The sequence below is a fragment of the Orcinus orca genome, chromosome 3, assembly GCF_937001465.1.
Source record: "Orcinus orca chromosome 3, mOrcOrc1.1, whole genome shotgun sequence".
NCBI lineage: Eukaryota > Metazoa > Chordata > Mammalia > Artiodactyla > Delphinidae > Orcinus > Orcinus orca.
Genome location: NC_064561.1, coordinates 95,821,818 through 95,841,830, shown reverse-complemented (window position 1 = coordinate 95,841,830; position 20,013 = coordinate 95,821,818). Strand labels below are relative to the sequence as shown.

At 38.3% G+C, this 20,013-nt stretch overlaps 1 protein-coding gene across 1 annotated transcript in view; it reads left to right on the top strand.

The window, feature by feature from the left end:
• The window catches only part of MAN2A1 (mannosidase alpha class 2A member 1), a 167,685-nt gene that overhangs the window by 22,244 nt on the left and 125,428 nt on the right, over positions 1-20,013 (top strand). Inside the window, exons 2-3 of the mRNA XM_004267441.4 lie at positions 13,259-13,516; positions 15,817-15,961. Coding sequence (XP_004267489.1) covers positions 13,259-13,516; positions 15,817-15,961 — 403 coding nt within the window. The remainder of the gene's footprint in view (positions 1-13,258; positions 13,517-15,816; positions 15,962-20,013) is intronic.

Below are 20,013 nucleotides of genomic sequence, written 5' to 3'. Positions count from 1 at the left end.
TTGACAAATCCATCACCTCACATAATTACTATTTCTTTTTTGTGGTGGGAACACATATTTATATACAGTATCGTTAACTGTAATCATCGTGCTATACATTAGATCCCTAGAATTTATTCATCTTATAACTGGTAGTTTGTACCCTTTGATTAACATCTCCCCGTTTTCCCCTCCTCCCAGCCCCGAGTAACTATTAATACCATTCTATTCTGTGTTTCTATGATTTTTTAGATTCCACATGTAAATGGTACCATATAGTATATGTATTTTTTTTGACTTATTTCACTTAGCATAATGTCCTCAAGGCCCATCTGTATTATCACAAATAGAGGATTTCCTTCTTTTTTTATGGCTAAGGTGTGTGTGTGTGTACACATGTACCACATTTTCTTTATTCATCTGTTGATGGACACTTAGATTGTTTTGGTATCTGGCTGTTGTGAGTAATGCTGCAGTGAACATTTCTTTGAGATCCTGTTTTCATTTCCTTTTGATACATACCCTGAAGTGGCATTGCTGGATCATATAGTAGTTCTATTTTTATTTGTTGAGGAACCTCCATACTGTTTTCCATAATGGATGCACCAGTTTACATTCCCACTGACAGTGCTCAAGTGTTCTATTTTCTCTATACCCTCACCAACACTTGTTACCTCTTGTCTTTTTGATGACAGCCATTTTATCCATTGTGAGGTGATAGGTGATATCTCATTGTGGTTTTGATTTGCATTTCCCTGATGATTAGTGCTGTCGAGCACCTTTTCATGTACCTGTTGGCCATCTGTTTATCAGCTTTGGGAAAATATCTATTCCTCTGCTCAATTTTTAATCAGTTTTTTTTTTAACTACTGAGTTGTATGCATTCTTTATATATTGGGTATTAACCCCTTATTAGATACATGTTTGCAAATATTTTCTCTTATTCCATAGGTTCCCTTTTTTTGTTGTTGATTATTTCTTTTGCTGTGCAGAGCATTTTAGTTTGATGTAGTCCCACGTACTAATTTTTGCTTTTGTTGCTTGTGCTTTTGGGGTCACATCCAAAAAATTGTTGCCCAGACCAATGTCAAACATTTTCCTTATGTTTTTTTCTAGGGGTTTTACAGTTTCAGTTCTTATGTTTAAGTCCTGAATCCATTTCAGTGCTATAAGATTGGGGTCTAATTCCATTCTTCTGCTTGTGGTTTTCCAGTATTCTCAACATTGTTTATGGAATAGAATATCCATTCCTCTTTGAGTATTTTTGGCTCCCTTGTTAAATATTAGTTGACCATATATGTGAGGATTTATTTCTGAGCTCCTGATTCTGTTTCATTGGCCTATGTGTCAGTACCATACTGTTTTGATTACTATAGCTTTGTAGTACAGTTTAAAATCAGGAAGTGTGATGCCTCTAGCTTTACTCTTCTTTCTCAGTATTGCTTTGGCTTTTTGAGGTCTTTCATCATTTTATACAAATTACACGATTGTTTTTTCCATTTCTGGAAAAATGCCATTGGAATTTTGATAGGGATTGCATTGAATTTTGATAGGGACGGCATTGGGTAATATGAACATTTTAACAATATTTGTTCTTTTGACTCATGAACAAGGGATATCTTTCCATTTGTTTCTGCTCTAATATTTGTTAATTCCTTCCTCTGCTAACTTTGGGCTTAGTTTGTTCTTCTTTCTCTAGTTCCTTGAGTTGTAAAGTTACGTTGTTTATTTGAGATCTTTCTTTTTTCTTTCTTTTTTTTTTTTTTTTTTTTTTTTTGTGGTACGCGGGCCTCTCACTGCTGTGGCCTCTCCCATTGCGGAGCACAGGCTCAGCGGCCATGGCTTACGGGCCCAGCCGCTCCGCGGCATGTGGGATCTTCCCGGACCGGGGTACGAACCCGAGTCCCCTGCATCGGCAGGCAGACTCTCAACCACTGCGCCACCAGGGAAGCCCTCTTTTTTCTTAATGTAGGCATTTATCACTATTAACTTCCCTTTTAGAACTGCTTTTGCAGCATTTACTGGGTTTTGGTATGCTGTGTTTCCCTTTTCATTTGTGTAAAGGTATTTTTTGATTTCCCTTTTGGTTTCTTCTTTGACCCATTAGTTATTCAGGAGTGTGTTATGTAATTTCCACATATTCGTGAATTTTCCAGCATTCCTTCTGTTAGTTCATTCCTAGTTAGATTCCATTCTGGTGGGAAAAGATGCTTGATGTGCTTTCAGTCTTCTTAAATTTGCTAAACTTGCTTTGTGATCTATCGTATCATCTGTTCTGGAGAATGTTCCATGTGTGCTTGAAAAGAATATGTATTCTGCTATTGTTGGTTGAAGTGTTCTATATATGTCCATTAGGTTCATTCGTTCCAAAGTGTGGCTCAAGTCCAATGTTTCCTTGTTGATTTTCTGTCTGGATGATCTGTCTATTGTCGAATGTGGGGTACTGAAGTCCCCTACTATTATTATATTGCCTATTTTTCCTTCAGGTCTGTTAATAATTGCTTAATATATTTAGGTACTCCAGTGTTGGGCACATATACATTTAGGAGTGTTATGCCTTGTTGACTAATTGATTGCTTTATCAATATATAATGACCTTTTTGTTTCTTTTTACCATTTTTGTCTTAAAGTCTATTTTGTCTGATAAAATTATATTTAATTCTGTTCAGTTTTGGTTTCCATTTGTACAGAATATCTTTTTTTTTTTAATTGCTAGTTTATTTATTTATTTTTTTGGCCAGGTCACACGGCTTGAGGGATCTTAGTTCCCCAACCAGGGATCAGACCTGGGCCCTGGCAGTGAAAGCACTACGTCCTAACCACTAGACCAAGGAACCAGGGAATTCCCCAAAATATCTTTTTCCACCCCTTCACTTTGAATTTGTGTGTGTCCTTAAAGCTGAAGTGAGTGTTGTGTAGCCAGTATATAGTTAGGTCTTGCTTTTTGTCCATCCAGCCACTCTGTCTTTTTTTTTTGTTTTTTTTTGTTTTTTTTTTGTGGTACGCGGGCCTCTCACTGTTGTGGCCTCTCCCGTTGTGGAGCACAGGCTCCGGACGCACAGGCTCAGCGGCCATGGCTCACGGGCCTAGCCGCTCCGCGGCATGTGGGATCTTCCCGGACCGGGGAACGAACCCGTGTCCCCTGCATCGGCAGGCGGACTCTAAACCACTGCACCACCGGGGAAGCCCCCACTCTGTCTTTTGATTGCAGAATTTAATGCATTTACATTTAGGGTAATTACTGATTGGTAAGAACTTACTAACATCATCTTGTTGTCTGGCTGTTTTGTAGTTCCCTTGTTCTTTATTCCTGTCTTGCTACCTTCCTTTGTGACTTGATTTTCTGTAGCAGTATGCTTTGATTCTCTTCTCTGTCTTTTGTGAATCTGCTGTAGCATTTTGCTTTGTGGTTACCATGAGGCTTACATAAAACATTTCATAGTTTTAACAATGTATTTTACGATGATAACTTAACTTCGATAACACACAAAAACTTTACCCTTTTACTCTCCCCTTTGAAGTCACAATTTACTTCTTTTTATATTGTGTATCCATTAACAAATTACTGTAGCTAGTTATTTTAATGCTTTTTCCTTAACTTTTTTTTTGAATTTTTGAATTTTATTTTATTTTTTTATACAGCAGGTTCTTATTAGTCATCAATTTTATACACATCAGTGTATATATGTCAATCCCAATCTCCCAGTTCATCACACCACCACCCCCACCCACCGCTGCTTTCCCCGCTTGGTGTCCATACGTTTGTTCTCTACATCTGTGTCTCAGTTTCTGCCCTGCAAACCGGTTCATCTATACCATTTTTCTAGGTTCCACATATATGCGTTAATATGCGATATGTGTTTTTCTCTGACTTACTTCACTCTGAATGACAGTCTCTAGATTCATCCACGTCTCTACAGATGAACCAATTTCATTCCTTTTAATGGCTGAGTAATATTCCATTGTGTATATATATGTATAACTTTATTTTATTAGAGTTAAATGGTTAGCACTCCACTGTACTTTATTACAGTATTAGAGTATTCTGAATTTGACTATATACTTATCTTTACCAGTGTGTTTTGTACTTTCTGTGTTTTCATGTTACTAATTAGTGTGTTTTCATTTCAGCTGGAAGACTTTTTTCAGCATTTCTTGTAAGGCAGGTGTTGTGATGAGTTCCCTTAGCTTTTGTTTGTCTGGGAGAATCTTTATCCCTTCTTCATTTCTGAATGACAGCTTTGCCAGATAAAGAAAGTATCCTTGGTTGGCAGTTTTCTTCTTTCAGCCCTTTGAATATATCATCCTGCTCTCTCCTGCCCCGTAAGATTTCTGCTTAGAAATCCACCAATAGCCTATTGGGGGTTCTCTTGAGCGTTACAAGCTTTTTTTCTCTTCCAGCTTTTAAGATTTCTCTTTGTCTTTGATTTCTGTCAATTTGTTAAACTGTGTCTTGGAGAGGATCACTTTAAATTGATTTGGTTTGGTGACCTATTAGCTTCATGAACCTGATATTCAAATCTCTTCTCAGTTTGGGAAAGTTCTTAGCCATTATTTCATTAAATAAGCTTTCTGCACTCTTCTCCTTCCCAAACTCCAATAATTTGCAAACCGGTTCTTTTGTTGGTATCCCACAGAACATGTAGGCTTTTAAAATTCTTTTTCATTCCTTTTTCTTTTTTCTCTTGGTTGAATGATTTCAATTGATCTATCTTTGAGCTCACTTGCTTGGTCAAGTCTGGTGTTAGAGCTCTCTACTGATCATTGTATTCTTCAGCTTGAAAATTTCTTGTTTGGTTCTTATATATGTTTTCCATCTCTTCATTGAACTTCTAATTTTGTTTTTATATTGTTTTCATGATATTGTTATGTTGCTTATCTGTTTTCTCTTGTAACTCTGAGCATCTTTTGAACAATTGTGAATTATTTGTTGGGCAATTCCAACCAATGTATCTTCATTTGTTTGAGACCAATTACTAGAGGTTTACTGTATTCCTTTGGTGGAGCCATGCTTCCCTGGTTCGTTGTGATCCCTGTAGCCTAGTAAAGGTGTCTGCATTTGAAGAAGCAGTGACCTTCTCCAAACTATGGACTGACTGGTAAGAGAAGCCTTTCACCTGTGGGTGGGGGCATGCTGGAGCATGTTGTGACCCCAGGTCTAGTGGTGCAGAGCTTCAAGTGCAGGGGTGTGTGGCTGCATCAGTTTTGAGGGTCAGTGTGATGTCTCTTTGGCTCAGGCCACTGGATTTCACGACATTGATGTGTGTGGTCTCTGGTGAGTGATGCAGGGTGTTTTCAGTGGCTGCAAGGGCTGTCTGAGTCCTCAGTGGCATCGCTAGGTTCAATGGCTAGGTATTAGAGCAGACAGCAGTGATGGCCAGAGCTGGTGGTGTGCACACATTTGCCCATGGGAGCCAGCTACAGGGGCCAGTGTAGTGGCAGGGCCGGTTGCAGACGTACATGTATTTGTGGCACTACAAGTCAGGCAGCAAAGCTGGAGCCAACTATGGGTACACTGGTAGTTGCAGGGCCCTGGTTGTTGATGTGTACTACTGTGACTGCTCCGTCTCACCATGAGCACGCCGCAGTGGAGGCTGGTGACAGGAGCAGTCTGGGGGTGTGCAGGTGCACAGCTGGCAGGTCTAGCTGCCGGTGGGCACAGTGTTGCCTGCCGGTGACAGAAGACAGGACCACATCCTGACCCACAAGCAGCTGTGGGGGCCCTTGCGGTAGGCATGCTTTCCCATGGCTTCACAGTCTCTTCCTGGGTGTGTGCAGGTGATGGAGGCTGGTGATAGGCATCAGGTTGGCAGCAGCTTGCAAGTGCACAGCTGGAGGGGCTCCCATGGTAGTGGGGGTCTAGGCTGGAATCTTGCACTTGAGCAGCCACAGAGGCCTGGTTTGGCTGCTGATGTGGTTCCTGGGCTCCAGAGGGGATGGGTGTGGAGGAAGCAGGAAGGGACACGGGGCTGGAGTCAATGAATGTGAACACATGTGAGGTGAAAACTGGTGAAATCTGCAGGGGTTCTGTGACTACTGTGCTGGCTATTGGTTCCTTCTTCAGTGATGGAAGCTGCTGGGTTTCTCTGCAGAGCTGGTCACTGTGACCTCCTGCTGTGTGACTGCTATTGGTAGCCCCTGCTTTTCTTCCTTGTTCCTAGGTGTCTCTATGTGTCTCTTTGTACAGTGCTCCAAAGGGCTGAGGAGGTTGATCACTTATGCACTTTTCTTTCCCAGCAAGGGGAACTCTTTCTAGCTGTGGAGTTCGCTCTTGGCAGTGAACAATGTTGGCTTGGGGGATGGCATTATGCAGGCAAAATGAAGCTGCTTTCCTTCTTTTTTTGTGTGGTATTCTCAGTTTGTTGTTCCACTGTGTTGCTGAAATTCTGTAAGTAGACTCCAGAGCTCTCCCAGAACTATTTTGTTTGTGGATAGCTGTCTAATTGTTGATCTTTGTGGGAAGATGGAGGCAGGGGTCTCCTATGCTGCTGTTTTGGTTATGCTACTCTCTTGACTTGGCTTTAGAGTCTGTTCTTAATCACAGTTGTTGTTCCCCTTCAAAGTAATTTTAGAAAGCCAAACTTTTATTATAGCAGTAGCAGCAGTAATACCTTCTTGAGTGCTTACTTGGTGGCAGGTTCTGTGCTAAGTTCATTTACAGCCATTCCAAGCAATGGGTATTAGCACTGCATTTAGCCATAATGAAACTGAGGCTCCCCAAAGTTAAGCTGTTGTACTTCCTCAAGGTCACAGTGCTTGTAAGTGCCACATCTAGGATTGGAACCCAAACAGTCTGACCCAGAGCCTGTGTGCTTAACTATTTAGCTAAACTGCCTTTACCTTTATCTGGTAAAAGGAGTCATTAAAAGTAATCATTATTTGCTGTTATTTAAAAATAAAAATGTGGTAAGGTATAATATCCTAGAGCATGAGATGGAGGAGAGTTAATATCTATTTAAACAGATTATCAAAGGGTGCAGGTCTGTGAATTCATGTCACCCTGTGGGGAGTTGAGGGATGACTTGCCAAATGGTTTATTGTTTGCTACATTCTCTTAGGTATTTCACTAAAATGCATGATGTCAGAGCCATAGGTCCCAAACTTGGCTAATCACCAGAGTCACCTGTGGAACATTAACATTGCAGCTTCTGGGGCCCTACCTGAGATTCCAGGATGAATCCCAGGGATCTGTAATTTTGAGCAACCTTTCCAATGAGTCTAATGGTCACTGTTAGAGCCTTGTTCACCCAACCACATTCACTTCATGAAGGACACTTCAGTGACAGAATCCAAGTGCAGAAAAATCTTGATGTGATGGAGTGACATGCTGAATCTAACAAAATTAAATTTAAAGGGGGGAAAAAGCATAAATGAAAGGGGGTATAGATCTAGAGTTGCAGGTATATACACACACACACACACATATTGGGGTGAAGTTTTGTTTCTTTGGGTGAAGTTTCTTTTGCATTTTGCCATTGGTGGTTATATAATATACATGTAATAATATTTCCTCTAGAGTTCTCTTAATTATAAATTTGATTTGGTTGAATGAAGATTTCATATCACTACCACGGTAAGAAGGATTCTAGAATCATCTCAGCGTTCTTTATCCAAACTCCCTCCACCCTGCCCCCCACACGTCAGTTGAAAATCATAGCCCATTGAGCCATGGTTACTGAAGTTTGTGAAATCTGAAAACATTTGATTGGACTGTACAGAATCCATAATCTTTGCCCTAGAAAAGGAGCCACGTATTTTACTCTACTCACGAGGTCGTGATTGTCACTATGTGACCGAATATGGGTCATTTTTTATTTCATTTCCCAAACAGTCCATGAAGATCACCCTATTATTTAGGACTCCTGATTCTCTTCTTACCTACTTTTTGGGTTACAGTGAAGAGTTTTTCTGGATTTTCTTTCTTTAAAAATTATTAGTTTCATTTTTATTTGTATTATTTTTGGTGTAGGTATATGTGCCAAAAAATGACATTTACTACTTCCTTGTCTTAGGAAAAATGTTACACACTGTTTTTCTGTCTTTTTTTTTTTTTTTTAAGTAAATATTTGCATTTCTATTGTGTGCCAGGTGTTGTGCTAGGGATCAGGGTACAATGATGAGTAAAACAACTGTGGTGCTTGTTCTGAATATAGTGATTCATTTAGTGATGAAGATGGGGAAATAGTACATGAATAAAATAGGTCAAATGCTGTGGAAGAAACAAAAACTAAGCTGACATAGAGTATAACATGAGGAGGCCTATTTTTGAGAGGATGGCTAGAGAAGACTATGCAGAGGGGACATTTGGAGCAGAAGGGAGCTGGAGCATTCTGTAAAGAGAACATGAACCACGGTCTTGATGGGGTGGAGAGGAGCAGGTTTAGAACTGAGATAAGATCAGGGTGAAGCTAAGTTGGAGGAGAGAGAGAAAGAGAGCAGCGTGGGGAGATGGATATGCAGGTCCTTATTGAGTCTAGTGTGAGGTGTTTTAATTTTTTTTTTAAGTGTGATAAGAAACTAGCACTGGATTGTAATAAAGGTATTACAGCTGAGTAGGGCATGGTTGAAGGATGTGGATATAGGAAATCAGTTAAGAGGCTGCTATACTAGGCTAGGAGAGATTGTTGGTGGCTTGGACCAGTGTGGTAGCAGTTGAGAGGGAGAGAGGTAGATGGATTCAGTAAATATTTTGGAGATAGGATGAATGAACTTGCAGGTGGGTTGGATGTGTGAGCAGGGTGAGGAGGATTTCAGGAGTGGCCAACGAGGTAGACGTTGAAGCTACTTAGTAAAGACTGGAGGCCTATAAGATGGCTTTTTGGGGAAAGTAATCTTTCAGACTTAAGTTTGAAACCGAAGTGGAGAAATCAGGTAATCATTTGGATATATGGGTCTATTTTTCAGAGAAGAGGTTTCGTTTGGAGATATAAATATGGGATACATCAGTACAGAAAATGGAATTTAAACCAAGAAGTGGATGAGATCATTTAAGACAGTATAGAGAAGGCAGATTTCTCAGGAGCTAACCTTGAGGGCCTCCATTGTTTAGATACTGGGGAGAGAAAGAGACTGATAAACAGTTGGCAGGAGGAAAACCAAGAGCATGCGGTGCTGCGAGCAAGTGAAGAAAATATTTCAGGGAGGAGGGAGTGGTCCACTGGGCCAAATGCTCCTCGAGATGATGAGTAAGGGAATGGTGGGGCTAAGGGAAGCACCAGAGTTTATTTTATTAGATAGGATATAGTATTAAGTTGAACCATAAGAAATTGGTGACATTGGACTATTTTTGGCTTATGAGAATGGCAATTTCATATAATTTGACCTAATATAATATGTTATACTATTGAGGATGAGTTGCTTTTAGAAGGCGAGTTTGATGAAGCAGTGTTGAGGGAGTTTAACCAAAAGAATACAGCCTTTGAGCAATTGGGAGAGATGGGTTTGGAGCTCACCAGTGGAGTGTTGGTCTTTGAAGCGGGGCAGGGAGGCACATATTTTTTCAGTTGTAACAGGAAGGAAGAATGATATGCACATTCAGCCATGCTTGAGTGATTACAGTGATGCCAATCCCAGCAGCTAGTGTCTTATATGGGACAAATAATTATATAAGTTTTTGGATTTAGCAGTTAGGTGTATATAGATTGATTTTGTTCATAGGATGGTGTGGGTACTGATCTTGGTTTGCTTGTCGTAGGCTCTAAATTTTCTCTCAAAAGTCTTTGCTATCAGTGATTTTTTTTTTTTTCCTCAGTTTTTCTTTTTCACCAGAAGCAGAGTAAATCAAATATCATGACCTCCTTCCCCACTCCTTGGCAGTGCAACACTGTGGCCTCCCTGTAGAACTGATTAGCAAATCAAAGAATAAAGTGGTTTTCTCACAAGTGATTTTCTTGCCCTACAGAAAATTGTCTTTTTCAATATTACCATCAGCATTCTTTGACTTGTCAGCATAACTGAAACATTATCTATGATTTCTGTTACTTTAATGCAGACTACAAGTGTATCTTTTTAAGGTCATATCATGCTTCTCTGTCCTGTGTACAGAATTTGCTTATGGAAGTATGTATATTTCAAGAATTTTAGCTGTTTGTAGCGAGACTTTATTCCACTGCATAATATAGTTTAAAAAATGATTTTCATTAGACCATTATGCTAACATATCTCTAGGCCACAATTTTCTCCATGGACTTATTAATTCTGTACAGAATTCCAGGTACTGATCATTAATTGTATCTTTAAAGCTACAATGAGATTGAAAATCGTCTTTAATGCCTGCAGGATCTTTTTTCATGGAACATCCATCGCCTGTAATGTTTATTTTGTATAATACTCTCATCCATGGGTTTTGGGACTGTGGCCATAGTGAGAATATTCACAAAAGGAGGCTCTTTTTTCTCAGTGTGTTCTTTTAAGCTATAGGTGGCTTTGCTATGTGCATGCCTCCAAAATTATCTTTTCCCGAAAGTACAGAAAGATCTGGAGAAACATGGGCACCCATGAATTAATTTATACATTATAAGCATCTGATAAAACACGTAGCATCTTTAAAAGCTCTGCGATGGTGGTATTTTAGACTAAGCTAAGGTTTTATTTTATGGAGGTATGTAGCTTTACCGCAGGCAAGACAAGGCAACATGTTCTAATTCTGCTTGGATTCAGAGGAACTTGATTTACTGTTGTTACCTGCTGCGGTAGAAATTGCAAACATCACATGAAGTAGGCTTGTATCTTCAGTATTGGAAATATTCAACGAAACTCATCAGTGGTGATTTCAAAAAGCGTCGGTCCGGGGTGTTGTGATAATGAGTGAAGAAAAGTTTTTCCCTTATTTCAGACTGCCTTTGATAGCATGTCTGTTTAGGAAATTAAATACAGATTAGTCAGCTGTGTACCTAACTCTCAAATATTTTTAGCTTCTTTGGGTGAACTTTGGGTTAGGCCAAGGGGCCCCCTTTGGTCTTTCCACGAGAGCCAATCGACCAATACGGATGTGTGCCTATAGAGAAAGATTTGTAGTGTAATATTGCTCAATTGCTGACCGGCAACCTCCATCATTCAGCTAGCTTCTTTGGACCCTGAACTAGTGTGTCAGTGATCCATCAGGTTTCATTTGTTTTGCCATTTCTAGTCAAGGACTGATCCATATTCTCTCTCTTGCTTTTCATGGGGGGAAGTGAGGCTTGTCTTGCAGCATGAGTTCTTTGCTAAGACCTTGCACTTTCTGCTTCTCTATACATAGATGAACAGGCTTGAGTTCTCCCTTGTAGGACATGGCACCCCACCCTAGAGGTGACAGTTGCCTTAAAGGACTACAGTTCTGACCTGTAGGGGGCTCTTTCTATCATATGTGTCTAAGTAGAGAGGCCTGTGAGAGCATCTTTCAGGTCTGAGGAGGTCCATGGCCATCTTGTGCTCTTTGTTTCTTCAGCGTCTAGGCTTTGGGTATTCATCTCCAGTGTTGTCTCTCCCGCTCACCCTCAAGGTACCTTCCTGCTGGTTTGCTTCTCATCTTGGCTATAGTAAGTCCCCTACATACGAACCTTCAAGCTGCGAACTTTCAAAGATGCGAATGTATTATAAACTTACTACAGTACAATGCTATCAATATATAGCCGATTGTGTTAGCTGGGTACCTAGGCTAACTTTGTTGGACTCGCAAACAAATTGGACTTACAGACGCGCTCTTGGAATGGAACTCATTCGTATGTAGGGGACTTGCTGTACTTTTTTTCTTATTCCAAAGTATCTCCCTTAGTCCCTTCAGACTTCTGTCACCTCTCTCACAGTTTGCTGAAGTGGTCTTCTCTTGGTAGATAGCACTCTTTTGATTTCTCCCCACCCCTTGCTGAACTGGCCAATACTTGGAACTTGAATCTTTCTTATTCTTGGCCTCCCCATTACAAAATCCACAACCACTCAAAACGGACTAAAGAAGAGTATAAATACCCTTAACCAGTTTTTTCCATCTTGATTATGGCCTTCCTTATGTATTTTTTTTATCAAAAGAGGATCAATCATGTCATACATGCTACGTTTTTCATACATACTATTTTAAAACTGGGTTTTCTTCACTGTATCTCCTGAAAGTAACTTCCCAATATTTCTTTGTTTAAAAAAATTTGTATTTCTAACTTTTTAGCGACTGAAAACTGTTTCATGATATTAGATGTATCACTTGACCAGTCCTTCACTTTGGGACATGTAGGTGTTTTTTCTACTTCTTTTCCTTCCCCCTTTCTGTCTTCCTGTTATTTACTGGTGAGAGAATTTTTGTTTCTGGGTGTACGGATTTGTTTATTTCCTATGCATATATTTTATTAAACCTTAATGTGGACATTTTTGGGGTCATAGCGCAGGCTATTGCTATTGCTGTGGCACAAATGCAATGTCACCTTGTGTATTCAGACAGGGCCCATATCTAATGCACATCTGTCTTTCCAGCATGTAGCCTGATGCCTGTACAGTGGGTGTTCACTAAAGAATTATTGTTGAGTTGAAGAAATGTGAGGGCCATGTGATAAACATATAAGTACTATGTATTTGGGACCCAAGATATAGGAGTGAACAAGACAAAGATTGTCATTGCTCTCATAAGTTGAAGGTTTATTCTATATAGCATGGTTTATGTTTAGAGGTGGCAAGCCTCTACATGTGAGGATCAATTAAAAAAACTGAAAGATACACAGTAGTATAGTAGAAGCAATCTAAATGACTTACAGTGCAGTTGCTTGGGGAAGGTTCATGCCAATCTTTTTCATAATATCGCTAATTAAGAATTGACTAGTTGATTTTTCTATTGATGATAGTTCTTCTTTAGGATTGTTCACTAGTGTTACTGATTGAAATGGAATGATCTTTTTTAGGTTCATACATTTTTGCTCTTATAAGTAACTGGAATCAATTATAGTTAAATTTAAAATTTCATAGCTGAGTATAATATGGTGTTATACTTAGTGATTTTAGAGACCTGAAGATCTTTTAGGGCTGGGTTTGGGGTAATAGAAAATATAGCCCCCAATATTTTTGGTCTTTCTGTTGCACATTTTAAAATATGACTAAACAAAGATTGCAGCCATGGAGAAGATTTTCTGCTGTAAATTGGTGTTTTAACAGCCAGCTCTTACGCATTCATGCATTATGTGATCCAACTTATAAAAGTGGATAGTGAAGGGAGAGTAGCTGCCCTCTTGGTCAGGCACATAGTTTAAAGAAAATGTTGTGTGTCTCTGCAGAGCTATATTAGAGTTTCATATAGCTGCCTTTTTCTTTTTTATTGTAGGGCCAGCTCTCAATGTTGCAAGAAAAAATAGACCATTTGGAACGTTTGCTAGCTGAGAATAATGAGATCATCTCAAATATTAGAGACTCGGTCATCAATTTGAGTGAGTCTGTGGAAGATGGTTCGAAAAGCTCAAAAGGCAATTTCAGCCAAGGAGCCGGCTCACCTCTTCTGCCATCGAAACAGTTGTCTCTCACAGTTGATCCTGGAGACTGTCTGTTTGCTTCACAAAGTGGAAGTCAGGGTTCAGATGTGCAGGTAATGTATGCATTCGTTAATAATCACTGGGCTTTGATTTGTTTTTGTTTTTTTAGATTTGATCTGGTATCTGTTCTTAGTTGCTGAATTCTCTGGATTATCGTTTCTATTTTTGTAAAATCATTTGATTAGTCAAATGATCATTAATGTTCTTTTTAGTGATAAATTACTGTAATCCTGTGTTTCTCCTAATTTTTCTTATTTTATACTTCCTGACTATGGCCTTTTCTGTATGCTTCTTAGGTCTTATTTTCTGTAATAGTTGAAGACCTCCAGAGGTTTAAATCTGGCCAAAGAGATTTTTTTTACCTTCCTTTGGAGAGTACCAGAAAAGCCCTACTCTTAGTATATATCTGTTCTACATTATAGGTTTCACACAGTGTAAGGTTAGATTCTTTTTACTGAATATGCCTTTGTGAGAGGGAAGGGAAATGTTCTAAAGCTGTGCTGTCCAGGATGGAGGCTGCTGTCCACCTGCGGTTAATGAGCACTTCAAGTGTGGCTAATTTGAGTTAAGATGTGCACTAATATCCACACAAAGTGTTGAAGAGTTAATGTGAAAAAAGAATGTAAAATATCTTGCTCATTCATTACATGTTGCGATGGTAAAATTTCGAATATATCAGGTTAAAAAATATATCATCAAAATTAATTTTACCTATTTCATTTTACTAGAAAATTTTAAATTATGTATTTGGCTTGCATAATATTTCCCTCGGGTAGCACTGTTCTAGAGGGTAGGGGAGTTGAAAACTAAGGTAAGAAAGGACTTCTGCCTTTCTTAAACTTTCGGTGTGTCACTCATGTTTGCTCTGTTCTACAGATTGACAAAGAGCTATTTTACCGTTGTACCTTAGACTGGAAACTGGAACTTGGTGACAGGACCCTGGGGTGTGAATATTTTAAAGTTGGACAAAAGGAGTTGGCTCTGGCCTTGCTTCAGAGTAGAAGTTTTCATTAACTCTTGGGGACAGAGAACATGATATGATCTCGAGGCCATGGCTCACAGGCCACGCCGGAAGCTGGGGACAGTGGAGCTGCCCGGGCTGCGTGCCTACAGCCTCATCAGCCTAGTGTGTGGCCAGGTTCAGATAGGATCACGATCCTGTGCTTTGAAGGGGTATCTATTTCTGTGAGGCTTGGCTTTGTTTAGGTTTTAATTAAGTACCTTTTAAAGGGAAATGATAAAATCTTTTTTGGGGGGGAGGGGAAGGGTCTAAATCTGAGCTGGACAGAAAGGAGCTGCAGAGCAGCCATGGAAATGAGGCAGAGCAAGGCAGCAGGGTACTGGGAAAGCTGCAGGGCCCCAGAAAGACCTGGAAGGAATAGCAGAGAGTGCTCTCACATCCTCTTATCCAGCTGGTTACCAAAGATTTGTTCTCATCCTTGGGAGTATTTTATTTTAGTTATAAACTTCCAAGTGAAAGATATATGATTGTCTTAAAATACTTTGTATTCACTTTTATATGACTTGCTTATCTTAAAAAAATTTTTAACCCATTTATGTATTTATTAGGATGTAATTTTTTAGTTTGAATTTTACCAAAGGAGGTTTGTGTTCCTTGTTACACTTACTATTATAAAGAGTATGAAAAATAACTTTTTAGGTTTGTTTGGCTTTGTTTTTTGGTAATATTTTTTTTCCTTTTTGTCTAAAAAGATTATTATCTAGAAGGAACACTACATTGGAAACTTAGAAAATGTTTGAACACTAAAAGCTAAATCTCAATGTAAAAAATGCTTCCATTTTTAAACCTAGTTGACCCTGTTATAGTTTTATTTTTAGAATAAAAAAGGTAAACATACGTAGGCAAAATTAAAGAATAGCTACAGATCCATTTCCATTCAGATTCAGATACATAGGAGATTGATTATAATATAAAGATGAAGTATAAAATAATTTTCAGTACCGTGTTTGAAAATGCTAAAATACTTGATCATGATGAAATTTTTTTTTGTTTGCTCTTCAGTTCCCATTATTTTCTATTAAATTGTATTGGAAGTAAAGCAAGGGAAGAAGAATTGAATGAAGATATTTTATATTAGAAGCAGAAGAGGAAGGGGATTATTTATCAGGTTAATTATATAATAAAAATAGCATTTTAACCCTTTGAATGGTGATGAAATATTTTCTGTCTTAAACTCTTTAGATAATGTCTACAGAAATAGTTTTATCTTTTAAAATATATATACAGTATAGCAAGGAGTAGTTTTGAGCAAATATTTCCAACATTAAGTTTAAATTAATAATGGTTATACATGATTAAATTTAACTTTTTTTCTTTGTCTCATATTTTTAGATGTTAGATGTTTACAGTCTAATTCCTTTTGACAATCCGGATGGTGGAGTTTGGAAGCAAGGATTTGACATTACCTATAAAGCTGATGAATGGGATACTAAGCCCCTTCAAGTCTTTGTGGTGCCTCATTCCCATAATGACCCAGGTAAAATTAGTACTTCAAAAATCTAGAGGTTAATAAGCCCTTGTAGGCCCAGAGTATTTTAATGAGAATCTGGTATAACCCACTTCTCATATATTTGAGACGTTATTCTCTGACTTTTAACAATAACATATTTATTTTATATGTAGTTGTGTTCTCATTTTATCAATTTATGAGCCATTCAAGGATAATACCTGTATAGTATGAAATAGGAATAAACACAAGAAGGTCTTAGCGGGCTTCCCTGGTGGCGCAGTGGTTGAGAGTCCGCCTGCTGATGCAGGGGACACGGGTTCGTGCCCCGGTCCGGGAAGATCCCACATGCCACAGAGTGGCTGGGCCCGTGAGCCATGGCCGCTGGGCTTGCGCGTCCGGAGCCTGTGCTCCGCAATGGGAGAGGCCACAACAGTGAGAGGCCCGCGTAACGCAAAAAAAAAAAAAAAAAAAAGGGGTCTTAGCTTTGGGAGATGAAAAGTTACATGTATTTAAGGCACTGATAGTTCATTTTAGTTACTTCTTACGTATTGTGTGGGAGAATTCTTTCATGTCCATAAACTCCATGTTAGAAAATGCAGAGTGCTCATGGGAAAGTTTGTATCTTTAAAATGTAGAAACGGTATAAAGTGGTTAAGAGCCTTGATGTTAAGCAGACATGAGAGTGAGTCCCAATCCTAACAGTGTTAAACAACTTTAGGCCAGCTTCTTAACATGAGAGTAAGTTTTTTCCTAGGTGGAATCAGGCTAAAGTACTTACTTCATAGGGTAAAATGTTAAAGGTATGTTACACAGCCCTAGAGTAACTGCTATCATTATCATTAATGTTATTATTCTTTCATATAACAACTTTTGTTATTTACTGGGGCCAGAGATTTTCCCCCCAAGGTAAAGGGAAGTTGCTAAAATGATGATGGGAAATATGATTCGATGTTTATCTCTGTTAGTGTGAGGACACAGGCAATGAGTAAATGCCCAGTGAATTAAGTTGCAGGATTTTTTTTTGGAATATACTTCCAAAGACCTCTTTTGAATGACTTACTTTTGCTTCTATTCGTTATTTTTCTCAATTTCATTATTACTATCAGAGGCACCATATTCATTTACTACTTTGAAGGTTTTATTCTTTATTTTCAATTTTGTCATACTTATATTCTTTTCAACAAGTTTATTGTTATGTATTTATTTCTGTTTCTAAGACAATAGAACTTGTTACTTTATGTCCAGACAAATGATTTGGTGAAGCTTTGTGTGTGTGTGTGTGTGTGTACGCATGCACCCTGCTTTTGGGTGTGAGAGATAGTCTGGGAGATAGAGCTTGGATGCTGAAATGTTTGAATTTCCAGTATACTTCAATATTTAGTATGCACAGAGGTATAATATATGTGAAGTCAATATTGTTCTGGAAATTTGTGATGAGCAGTTACTACACATCAGCTTCTGACTTGGTTTCCTTGTCTTTGGTCTTAATGTCTTTATCTTTTCCTAAAAATCCCTATTAGTCTTATTAACTTTTTCTCTTACATGTTTTATATCATCTTCCTCCTTAGTCTTAGCCTTTCCCTTCAAATCAAAACTCAGGGTTGCCTGGGCACTGAATAAAGGCTACAGAGATTTGGAGCCAGGCAGAATGAAGCAGACCTTCTGGTGTCCTTGGGCTTATTTATCTATAAAATGTAGAAAATTGTGTATCTATAAAACGGAGGTCATATAGTGGACAAGAATTAGTTATAAAGTAAGTACAAAAGTGATGAAAATCACATCTAATAAAAATTCCTTTTGCTCTTTAGCCACTTGAGCACCAGATTAAATAGTACATTTGCATTTAGGGGACACATATGAAAACACAGTCTTTGTTTATATCTGGTCTCACTCAGTGAGGTGAGGTGCTCACACTTTACATGTGGGATCTGAGACTTGCCTGTAGGACTGCAGATTTTTTTTCTGTAAATCTCATTTACTCTAAAATAGTCCCTCATTGAGTGAGATAGTGGCAGAGCCACTTTTATTATTTAAATTGTTCTCTCCTCCTCTTTTGTGGCAGAGCCAATCATGAGCCACAGTGAGATAGTGGCAGAGCCAATCATGTATCGTTTAATTCTTGTCACTTAATTGGGTATGTGATATGATTCCATTGCATACTCTTCCTTGTAGGCTTATAAATACACTTAGCGGTGTGTTTTACAAAGAGCTTCTAATGCAAACCCAACTCTCCTCCCTTTTTGATTTTTTACAGACCTTTATTATCATTTCCTCTTTTCTGCCATCCTCAATTTCCATCAATCTCATGTCTTGTTATTCTATAACATGGGCTCTTAACTGAAATAATAAAATTTGTAGTTTACCAGGCAATGTGCCAAACATTTTATAAACATCTAATGTTCACAATAACTTTTGAAGGTTAGTGCCACTATTCATGATGAAGGTGTTACCAACTTGCCAAGGTTACACAGGCAGTAAGTGGCACCAGAATACTTCCCTGTTAGTTTACCTGGATCTCCCACCCAGATAAACTTGAGTGTCAGAAAACATGTGTCTCTTGTTACACTCTGTCCTCATTGCCTAGCCTAGCACTTGGCATGTAGTAAACGCTAAATATATGTAAGGCCTTCACTGACCTGCCTCCGTGCCCTTTTCACATGGTGTGTATACACATGCATTCATGCTTGTGTATACACACACACACACACACACACACACACACACACACGCACGCATTCATGCTTGCCTGTAGGCACAAATATTAACTTCTCCTTGGTCTCCTTCCTGGAGTGTAAGCTCAATGAGGGCTTGAACTTTGTCTTATTAACCACTGGGGTTAATGCCTAGAACAGTAATCAGCACATAGTACAGAGTCATTCAGTTAAATAAGTTAGTGAACAAAGGAATGTGATTACAGACTCAGATGAAACAGTTGACTTATTCTTTGGCCTATACATTTAACTTCCCTCCTTCACTTCTTCCTGATGTCTACTTATTTCCATTCCTTTAAAAAATAGCTTATTTAAAATGTACTTTTAAATACCAGTAACAGACAATATTAAGCTCTTAAAGGGCAGGGACTGCCTCTGCCCTTTAGACTTTGTTTGCATTAAGCTTCCTTCTTGTTGCAGTTAGTATGTTGTTTTGTGAGAAGACATTATGAATAACTGTTCCTGACTGTAATAAGTGAATCTGTCTGTTGGTATCCTAGCAACCACAGTTGAATCTTTTTGTCTTAGTGAAAGATGTTAATGACCCTTACCCTCAGGCCCTTCTCTACTTGAGACAAAAATAATGGTCAGAAACAGACCTTTTAAAACTAAAGTAATTTTTGCTATCAAGCAAAATGCTAGAGAAGAACCTGACTTTACTTAATAATTTTCACTGCTCCTTAACAAGAATAGAATTCAGATAAACTAAATTATTCTGTGAAAAACTGAATCACTCAGATCATGAAAAACCACTCTTTCAGTAGAGAAGAGATAAGTATGTACACATACATTCCAAGTCAAAGTGTGACTCTGATGGGAAATCTTTGTATAATACTCCTAAATGAATGTGCAATTAAGGCAGTTTACTTTCTAAATGAAATTTATAGAGATTTGTTTCCATTTTCTGCCACAACAATTTAAAACAAACTTTAGCTCAGTAGTTTATCAGTGAAGTGTTGTCTGTTGGGGATGGAGTTTAGAAGATTCCTATATTTAGTCACCGTACTTAAAAAATTATGTTGCTGTATTTTTATATGTGGAGATATTTTTCTTTTGGGATCAAATTGGAAAGATAAATTTCAAATTATATTTGTATATTAATAAAATTCCTAATTATGTCTTCTTCCAGTCCATAAGGACATGTAACAATTATCATATAATATTTTACATGGTTTATATGAGATAAAACAAAGTTGGAAAGGAATTGTTAAGTAAATACTGATAATTTTGTACCTTTATGCTTTTCAAAAGTTTTGAATCATAGACCATGAAATTAAATGTTAGTTGATTGATACATGTTCATGTTGTATTTAATAAGCTGATTAAAACACAGTTACAGCACCTTTGTATCTACAATCTTAATTCTTT